The sequence below is a fragment of the Triticum dicoccoides genome, chromosome 7B (assembly GCF_002162155.2).
Source record: "Triticum dicoccoides isolate Atlit2015 ecotype Zavitan chromosome 7B, WEW_v2.0, whole genome shotgun sequence".
NCBI lineage: Eukaryota > Viridiplantae > Streptophyta > Magnoliopsida > Poales > Poaceae > Triticum > Triticum dicoccoides.
Genome location: NC_041393.1, coordinates 327,481,235 through 327,491,946, shown reverse-complemented (window position 1 = coordinate 327,491,946; position 10,712 = coordinate 327,481,235). Strand labels below are relative to the sequence as shown.

Sequence of the window (10,712 nt, the reverse complement as noted above, 5' to 3'; positions counted from 1 at the left end):
GTCCATGTTACCATCGCTAAGACACCTAGCTTAGGACCACTACCTCAAGATATGTCGGATTTAGCACTGACAGGATCACCGGATGAACACTTTCAGCACTTGGTAGAATTTGGTTCTCTCCTCAAAACTTGTAGGAAGGTGTAGTGGGTGCAATAAAGATTTTTTGTACGTGATTTTTCTAGGACACAGTACAGGCGTAAGCGCTCACATATACGCACACGAACACCCTACCCCTATGAAGACCTCCGAGAGACTGCGGCGACATACTATCTAGAGATTGACAAAATCTCCACAGACGCCTTGTAGTTGACGAGAACGTCACACTCTCGCACATCGCCTAAAATACGGAAAAGAAATCCAAAATAATGCAAGCACCAGGACTTAAACATTTGTGGGCTACGGATACCACTGTTTTCCTAACAATCCAACAACAGGTTGAATCACTTTTGTGTACACGATTTGATTCCACCCGTACCTTCCACCGCAGACGCCCTGTAAACTGTACGGATTTACTATGACCAAAGAAATAAAACATCAGAAATGCAGTTTTCGATCTTTTGCTTTCAAATGGGTATCTAATCGTTGTCTGTGCAGTTCAAGCACACTATTAGTCTGTAAATTGCATTGTCACAACACCAAAACACTTACCGGTTGTCTGTGCAGTTCAAGCACATGATTAGTCTGTAAATTGCATTGTCATAACACCAAAACACTTACGGAGGTAAATGTACTTTTAAAAGGGCTGAGGGAGAGCACCGCGGTAGTAAAATACCTCCTGCATGCCTGAACCGACTTGAAACGAACCAACCAGAAATAAAACCCAGGACATGCGGGACCAAAAGTACAACGCCGCAAACCCGCTTCAGGGGACGTCAGCTCTATAAGATTCCCGATTAATAACCGATATATAAGCCCATACAACTCCAACAGCACGTGTCACCGCCGTGGTCGTTATTGAACAAATGTCACACCTATCGCAGCAGCTTAAGGTCCTGTTTGTTCATAAGTCCTAGGATTTTTTCTAGTCCCAACTAAAAAGTCCCTAGTCCCTAAAAAAAACTTTAGTTTCCAGGGACTAAAAAGTCCCTAGTCCCTTTCTAGAAGTTATTAAATGACCATGTTATCCCTAATATACAAAAAAATAATAACCAAACAACACCATGAGGCGACGCGGCATTGGGTGCAGAGAGGGGCATGGTTGGAAAAGTCTCAAAAAGTTCAAAAAAGACTCCTTGAAAGTCTTCTTCATTTAGTAAAACAACGTTTAGTTCTTAGAAGTCCTTCCTGTTTGATTAAAAAGTCTTTAAGAAGGACTTTTTCTAGTCCCTACACCAAAAAGTACCTGAAAAACCCCCCAAGTTCACACGCAAAAGCAAACTAGCATAACCCTGTAGTATAGGATTTATGCCTCGCAACTTAGTAAACCAGATTCTTCTGAACATCGAACCTCTACCTGTGATTTCCTGAAAAAAGATGCTTGAAGCCTGTTACAGCTCTAGAAGAGTTTTCATCACTGCCAGAATATACTACTACCTCTGTTTTTAAATACACAAGACGTTTTGCCAGTTTAAATTGAACTGCCAAAGCGTCTTACATTTAGACAGAGGATGTAATATCTTATCTGAGCAACATAATTAGGAGCTCCTGCAAGAGATATACCCGGGTAAATGTAATAAATAAAATCTAAAACTATGATTTCAGTTCTAACGAAATACGCCTACACTCGTGTCATGAAATCGATAAACTTCCTAAGAGAAGATGGAGCACATCAAATACAAACATCATTCCTAGATAGCCCGCTCAACTCTGCAAACTGATCGGTGCAGGTAATTTTCAACCTTAACAGATACAGCGGGAAAAAAAACGTCTCCAACGCTATTCAGATGACCTCAGGGTTGCCACAAGCCATTGTTGGGCATATTACGTTGACCAGACACCTTATCCTTGCATGATGGGCAGATGAGGCCGTAATTACCAACCTGCTGTCCATCGACGGGGCCAAAATGGTGGAACTGGCTGTTGCACCATGTGCATACTGCTGCGAGCATGCTCCCTCCACTAATCATCCTTGGTACCTTGAGTACATTCCCCAACACTAAAGTTGGCTCGGATGTCCTCCCAAAATTCTGCCTGGCCAAGCTCCCAAACTGAGAGGGTTCAGTGGAAGGTACAGGATTAGGTCTGACCACGCTCCCAAACTGAGAGGATCCAGCAGGAGGTCTAGAATTGGTTCCAGACATGTGCCAATACTGAGAGGATTCAGCAGAATGTTTAGAATTCGGTCCGTCCATGTGCCTAAACTGAGAGGATTCGGCAGCAGGTATAGAAGGTCCAGCCATGCACCCAAACTGAGATGATCCAGTTCGCAGATAATCAGAACTTGCCACACTCCCTAACTGAGAGGATCCAGAAGGAGAAGAATTAGGTCTGACCATGCTCCCAAACTGTGAGGATCTAGTGGGTAAATTATTATTTCTGGCCAAGCCCACAAGCTGAGGGGATCCAAATGCAGCCCATCCATAACCAGGAAACACGTGCTGCTTCTGACCACCAAATCCAAGTTGCAACGCACACTGTTTTCATTATTACAAAAAAAAATATCAATTATCACATGGGTATTCAGCATGAAAGATCATTGCCCCAACAAAGTCCAGCACAACAAAATTTGATAACACGGAAACAAGGCAACCGAGATATCCAAAAGGCATTTTCATATTAAGCAATAGTTGTGAGAACGAGAACAAACAGAAACAGCAAAAATAGAACTATAAAAACATGCATGGGCTTTTTTTTACCCCGCTAAAAAACCAATATGGAGTGATATGTATGTAGTACTCCCTCCGTCCCGAAGCAAGTGTCGTTGATTTAGTTCATAGTTGTACTAAATCAGCGACACTTATTCTAGGGCGGAGGGAGTATATTCTTTCTTAAATCTCGATAAAATATTGAATGAGTTAGGACACATGCATACTCTATGTTATAATAAGAATTTCTTGAGTGCTCATTTCGTATTTAATAATCAAACCGTCAAACATTTTGAATCATACACTTCTTGTGCTCGAGTATTAGTTTATTTACGTTTTATTTGTATTAGAAAGGCGTCGTATAAACAATAATAATAACTAAAAAAATGCAAAGAGTGTTTCCTGATTCAACTACATGTCGTACAACATATCACCAATTAATATTTGATATCCGATATTAAAAATCAAGTTAGAATATCAAAGAGGCATTGTTTATTAATGTATTACTAGCATGAAATAATAGTGGTATTTATGATTCTGCATAGAACAGCAATTGCTTCACGAAATTCCCCATTCCCAATAGTAAAATTTTATAGACGTTTGAATTGGCCGGTGTAGTTTTACACCCTACATAAACTTGTAAAAGTTGTGGATTTGATTCCTTTAGCACAGTATTTAATAATCTAACCATTCTCATGGATCAATATTGAATACTCCCTCCGTCCCATATTAGTTGTCGCTGAAATGGATGTATCTAGACATATTTCACTGCTATGTACATCTGTTTGAGCGACAACTAATATAGGACGGAGGGAGGACCCTCTAATTAATGCCAAGTGCAAAACAAGCTCAGCTAGGTTTAATCCCGTAATATAAATGTGGTGTGCATATCTTATCTGATGCGGAGCATCCTATGGACATCACCATGTCAAGAGCCCGTTTGGCAAGTGACACGTGCCACATCTACTTCACATACACAAAGGTGAATCATCTCCTTTACACGTGTTCACTTGACCCCTTCGAGGATGGTATACTACTTGACACTCCACTCGTGTGCATGCATAGGTATTGTCAGAGCTTCACGGACGACGACGAGGAGTGCAAGCGCCAAGGATCACCTACACCATCCGCGAGGGAAGCGTGGAAGAGAAGGAAGAAGAAGCATGGACAAGCTTCTGGAAAGCCCGGAACTTCTGGCTTCTGCCCGGAACTTCCAGCCCCCGGACCTTCCGGCCTGCCCGGAACCTCCGGCCCCCGGAGTCCAGACCAGCCCCGGGTGCGCCAACTCTCTGGATAACCTGGAACCCGGCCACAACCTGCCCGGAACTTCCGGAGCCCGGAACTTCCGGTCCATCCCAGAATTTCTGGCCCTGCCTGCGCGCAGACACTCAGGCCGAAGCCCGTGTTCCCTTTCGCCCCTCACTTACCCCTTCGTGGCTACCACTATATATACTCATCCCCCTCCTCCCTTCTAGGGTTAGCAAACATGATAGCTCATTTGTATGTGAGCTTTGCTCCTACCTACCTCTACTCTTGAGAGAGAGAGACTACCACTCCCATGGAGTTCAAGGCCTCCATGTGAGAAGATCCTGGGGGATATCATCAAGACCCCTCACGGGAAGATCCGTCTAAGATATCATCAAGACGTTCTCTCGGAGATGAACTCTACCTTGTATCTTTCCCTTTGTTGTTCATGTACCTCGTGATCTTGTGTGTTTGATTGTCTAGTGGATGTGTGATTGGACTTGTTCTTCAGTGTTTCCCCTTGTGATTTCTCTCCGTTATTCCCCGTGTTCATCGTGTTCCTCGTGTTCTCCGAGGGAATCCACTCCAATCGTGAAAAAGATCGGCCTACACCGGGTTAGCCCCGTATCATTATCTAGTTTGTCGAGATGGACCTAATCGGACCTTACATTTGGTTTTGAAAGAGTTATGAAAGCCTGCAAAATCATGTAAATTTTACCTAATCCAGGGTTGTGCTGAAAGGTTAAGCAAAAAAAAATTCCTCACTCAACCATGCAGAACCGAACTCATACCGGGAGAGAAATAAGCCAACTTCAAATCCATTTGCTTTGCCTAGTATAATTATATTGCTTCTCTTGTTTTCAGTGAAAGGGAACAAAGCAACTCATTTAAGTAGCGATCAAATCAATATAGATTCATTATTTTATGATTAATGCCCGTCAAAAAAAATCAAACCACTTCTATATCGTGCAAGAGTTATGAAAGCCTGCAAAATCATGTCAATTTTACCTGATCCTGGGTTGTGCTGCTCCTTGGAACATCACCAACAGAATGAACCAAAGTTGACATGCCATCAAAATTGCTCTGCATAGGTATTAGATCGTTGATATTAGCTGCAGCAAGCGGGGTGTAATTAGGAGCACTACCACTGTAATGATTTTGCATATCGTTACTTGGCTTTCCCAACACGGCATGCACAGAACCCACTGAATCATTATTATTCATGGGCCTATTTACAGAAGGACCCTCCACGTTGGCATCATTTCTATAAACAAAAGAACCATTCATGCAGTTGACATCAATTCCCTTGGTTAAGTTACTGGCTGTCAAAGTGCTTGAGTCCAGTAATGCACAGCGGCTCAGAATGTTAGATTTTGGGTGACTCAAGTTATTACTACACTGGGCAAGACTCCTTTCAGTGATACTACCAGTATAGACATCATTATTATAGCCTTCAACAACTTCATTACTTGCTCTGTTCTGTGTGGTATTCATTTGTTCCTTGGTATTGTATGCACGCTCTTTGTCACTGTTCTTTGCATGTGTTGAACGGGAAACAAAAGAATCCACATTAGTTGCAACATGAGAGATGGGGCATGTGTTCAAACTACACTGGTACACCATGGTATTGTTCTTGTTGCCAAAAATGTTAGCTGCTGCATCATTACCATAACTACCACCGATGCATCTGGCAGCATTAGAGGATCCGTTAGATCCACCAAGGGAACCAGATACTTTATTATTTGAGACAGAACAGGATGATGTAGTAGATGCACCATCATTATTATTAAAACTGCCAATGAAGCATTTTCCAGCAATGGACGATTGATTAGCCTCATCAACAGCAGTAGAAGTTTGATTGTTTGCACTAGCAATCGGGAAAGATATTGTGTCCAGGCATGAATTAAGGTTGACATCTCTTGCTTTCACAGTATTATTGACCTCGCCACGCTTTGAAACAGGAAAGCCACGATCAACAATCTGGTCCTCATAATGTTTAGCACTTGAGAAGCTAGAAGGTCTGAAGTCATGGCCACTTCCCGTGTGATCACTAAAATCATCAACTTCAGCAAAGCCGTTAAGCCTGCCATTTGGTTCATCATTGGATTCAGGAGCTACTTTTAGTTTTGGAACAGTTACATTGGCATAATCCATCATATCATTTCTGTATCTGCATGCACTTCGAGCATCTGTAACAGGAGGAACCTCTACCTGTCTACACCAAGCTTCACTAGGCCTATTGAAACTACCGGAACAATTTGTGCTAAAAAGATCTATAACTTTTGAGCTATCACCCCCTTGTTCTTTTGAATAACTCTGATGCTGAGAACATGCTTCGCCTGCAGTCTTGCCCTTTTGTTCAGTTGGTTCAGTAAGCCCCTGAGGGGTAAATTGTAACTCTCCCAAGAAGTTGTTAACTGCCTGTCCTGATGAGATCTTATCAAAGAAAGCTTCAGGAGTAAGCCCCTCATGCCTTGCATGGGCTCCAACATGGCCAAAGTACCGTGATTGCTCCTGAAAGGTCTTGTGACATACAGGGCATTCAAATTCCCCATCTTTACCAACTTTTGGTTCACCAAATTTGCTACTCTTTCTGCGCCTCTTAGCTTTCTTTTCATGAAATAACAGCTGGTGTTGCACATAGGCACTTTGATTGTGCAAAGTTAAATTGCAATTCTGGCACTTGTAAGTATTTGCTGGATTTTTATTTCCTTCTACCGTATCCTTTGAATTGCAGGAACGGCTGGAAATGGTGACAGAAGTAACTGGCAATACATTTAGGTTATCCACACTTGAACCAATTTGATGTTGAAACCCTACAGCCTGTGAAACACATAAATTAAACAAGGAAAATTCAGGTACAAAACAAAATGGAATACACTATAAACTTACGTCATCTTCACCATCATCATCACTCAAGGCATGTTGTCTGGTGCTGTTATACTGAATAGGAACTGTTACGGACGCCGGATACCCAAGAAGTGACATAAGATACACAGAAACTTCTTTACAAGTACGAAACTGATGTCCTCTTGGGCTGGAAAGTATGATTTGTAGGCTTAGCTACACTAGATAATAAAATACAAGAAAGAATATATGGAAAGCACAATTGTCCCGGTCAGGCGGTAAGGGCAAAAGCACTAACAATGCATGGGAGATAAAGCAAAGCATATTGCTGAAATTCTCTTATCTCAACTAGACTTCCAGGCAACAAATATAAAAAATGTGAGAGCCAGCAGCGCAGCTATTGGACATTGATTCCTACCAACAAACGGACAAATAGCCTTAAACAGAAAAGTAATTCTTGACAATTTCCAGAATTAAACAACTTATTGATGAGGAATAATTTTCATAGTATAAAGCAAAACCATCATTAAGAATAAAGAATGGTAGTATATATGCGAATACATATGGCACAGTATCTTGATAAAATTTAACTGATTGGAATGCTCAAGTGTCCGGTGTTACTTCAACCAAAAGCACAACAAATAGAAGGTAGTCCCTCTGTTGCAAAATGTAAGGCACCAATAAAATGTGGGCTATGTCAATATGACACAAAAATCATGTCAATGGATTCTTATTCAAAAGCATTTACCAATGATATCAATTTTGTGTCACATAATTCGCATTCTGTTTGTGAATTGCTGGTCAGATTTAAATCTCGGAATGCGTGGACATCTTACATTTTGGAACAGAGGGGGTACCATATATAGAACTGTGTGTTAAAGCCCTTATAACACCATATATAGAACTATGTGAAAGAATATTACCCCTTTATGCTTTACCTAAGAATATAGTGATAAATTACTGCCATAACAAGCATCAACACAAACTAGTCAGATGGTACCGCTGCAACGTGCACAGTATATGCTACTATGCATGCATCGAAGGGTGAAGGATATATCAAAGAAGTGTGCAAATCAAAAGAACATATTTAATAGGCTTAAACTGTTAGTGATTGTATTTTGAAAGCTGAAACAACATCAGTGAATGCTGCTCAATGCTCATAAACCAAGACAAATCACCAGTGTTTTCTGCAAACAAGAAAACTGAAGATTATGATTTAACTAGAATCTCAGTGTGTTCCTTTGGGGCCATTTTTGCTAGGTGCTTGTGGACAACATTAAGTATTAGCATTTAAAACCCATTCCTAAAATGTACACACAAACCCAAACCATCTCACATCCTTATATAATCGTCATATGCTATCATATATACACTGCAGGAAGAATCCAGATTGTTACACAATATAAGTTATGATTGCATTCCCTCTGTCAATGCCACCACTACTGAGTTATCATCATTTATAGGAAATTTGACAAGGCAAAGCAGCAAACCTCACGTAACGGATGCAATGCACCCAGGCATGGCGCCCCTTCCGCTTGAGCCCGAGCTGCAGCTTCCACCCGGAAGGGAGATGATCCCCAAAGGAGGCTGCGTCCACAAACTTCCTCCGCCGCCTCTGACTCACCCATTGTCCTTCGAGGCAATTGATGAAGTCCAACAGCTCCGCCTCCGACATAAGCCCGGCTGTTTGCCTCCGTAACTCTTCGCTGTATGGGTCCACGAGCCCAACGAGCCTCACAAGATCAACGGAGACCCGCTTGGAGTTTGTAGTCTCCCGGTCGGGGTCGGGAGACGATAGGGCTAGGGTTTCGGGTGGAGGCGGGGTCGAGGGCGGGCAAGAGGGGTCTTCACGGGCGAAGAAACGGCGGAGATGGTAGGCGACGAGGTGGTTCTCGGGGTTGTTGCCTGCGCACGGCGTGATGGGGGAAGGGGAGGTGGGGATGGAGGAGGAGGCGGCTGCGGCGAAGCGGAGTCGGGAGAAAGTCTGCTTACGGGACCCCGCGCTCTCGTTAAACACAGCACGGTCGATCTTGAGAGGCGGGAGCGGGGCGGCGTCGGGGCAGCTCCGCGGAGCGACTGCGTGGAGGGACGCGGCGGCGAGAGCGTCCAGGTCAGACTGCGCGAGCACGCGGAGGTCCACCACGGGGAGAACCTCTGAAGCCATTAGCACCGTCGCGACACGGCGGCGGCGCGCTCGGGCGGGAGGACGCGGCAGGCTGCCGGGGCGGGGGAGGTGCCCTGATCCGAGCGTGCCGTTCTTCGAGGAGACGGGCGGGGGATTAGGCAGTTGAGGGCGTCTTCGGCAACTCTCCCCGGCCGTCAACTCCCAGCTCCCCTCCACCAAATCTCCAAAATAAAACACTCCCTTGGAAAGGGGGCCCTGGTGACGGACGAGACTTAGTCTGCTCCCACGTGTGCCCATCCGTGCTCCCGCATATGTGGCATAATTTGGTTGGAGTGAAATAAAGTCCGATCCCATCTTTTTAAAATCAGAGGGGTGGATGATTAGATTAGAAAGGAAAAGGGAAAAAAAACAACCGTAGGATGAAATGGGAGCACGGATGGGAGTATGGGGAGGGAGCAGGCAAGCCGGATCCCCTGCCGACGGGGTTGTGGGCTGCATAAACGGGCCCACATTTTTTCTATGAAAACGGTTGTTTTGACTCTTGGGTCTATTCACAACTTAGATGGATTTATTTATCTATTTTTAACAATATCTCCCATAATTCGACGCTCTTCTCCATGAAGGCTAGAGGACGTCTCAACATTTCAAGGCAATAAAAGTTCCACAAAAGAAACAATTATATTCCTCAACATGAGCATGACATAAGGCACAGATGAAATCTAGAGAGGAATATATTTTTACAATGGAGAGGATTTCGAGTGTTAACTTTTCCTTGAAGGAGGTGCCAAAAATAACTTGCGACTGAGCCCTTGCAGAAAGAAGATTTCCAAAGCGAAATGGGGGAGGGACTTGAGAGGTGCCTATGGGCTGTGTGAAAAAAGAGTATGTATTCATTCCACTTGTTTGACCAAGAGAGCTTACAACTTTTAGTATGCCCACCAAAGACATGTCAGATTAGTAAAGAATATGTTAGGGGACAAAGTTCCTGATTAAGAATAAGAAAGCTCATAATTATATCATTTAGCTGTAGAGACTCTTATTCCCTACAAAAAGATGGATCACATGACGTCATGATACATGAGAAAAGAAGACAGAAGCTTAGCAAAGGAGGGCAAGAACTCAACCTACTCTTGTTTTTTTACATTTATTCTCAGCCAAAACATGAGTGCTATGACGTCAAATCCTCTCATTACTATCTTTTCTTTGATATTTCAAATGAAAGTTGCAACATGGCCAAGTCCCTAGCCAACTTTTGGACAAAGAGAACCGATCTACAACAGCAGTGAAATAACCATAGTGGTATGCATTAGCAGTTATAACTATTAGACTACGCATGTGCTTTTGAGGTCAATATTGCAAGAAAAAACACATGAGTAATTGGGCATGACTTGGCCAAGCTGACACGGTTTTAGAGAAAAGGCACAAACGCCAACCTGATGTTGGAGACGATGGGAGCGGTGCCACTCTAGTTTTTGAAGATGAAATTTAGCGGGGGTTAGGGAAGTTGTCCAAGAGCAGGCGGCGGCGGCGCTTCAGGGTAGTAGGGTGGTGGTGGAGGTCATCCTTGAGGAGGCGAAATCATCACCCGTTGAGATGACCGGGGTTGAGCACATCGAGGCTGCAGCATAGCAGCGTGATCCGATGTGTGTGCTGCTCCTCTCAGCGATGGATCTGGCTCGTGTGTTTGGATCCATGGAGGGTGGGGGACTGCGTGCCTGATGACAACAACCGGCAGAGAAGATCAATCCTTG

The 10,712-nt window shown here is 43.6% G+C and overlaps 1 protein-coding gene across 1 annotated transcript; it reads right to left on the bottom strand.

Moving 5' to 3' along the window:
* Positions 1-1,487: 1,487 nt before the first annotated feature.
* LOC119336457 lies at positions 1,488-9,164 on the bottom strand. Its single transcript, XM_037608492.1, has 4 exons — positions 8,327-9,164; positions 6,882-7,026; positions 4,998-6,812; positions 1,488-2,573 (listed from the first exon to the last, which is right to left on the bottom strand). The coding sequence occupies exons 1-4, from the start codon at positions 8,998-9,000 to the stop codon at positions 1,890-1,892; spliced, it is 3,318 nt and encodes a 1,105-aa protein (XP_037464389.1). The 5' UTR covers positions 9,001-9,164; the 3' UTR covers positions 1,488-1,889.
* Positions 9,165-10,712: the final 1,548 nt, after the last annotated feature.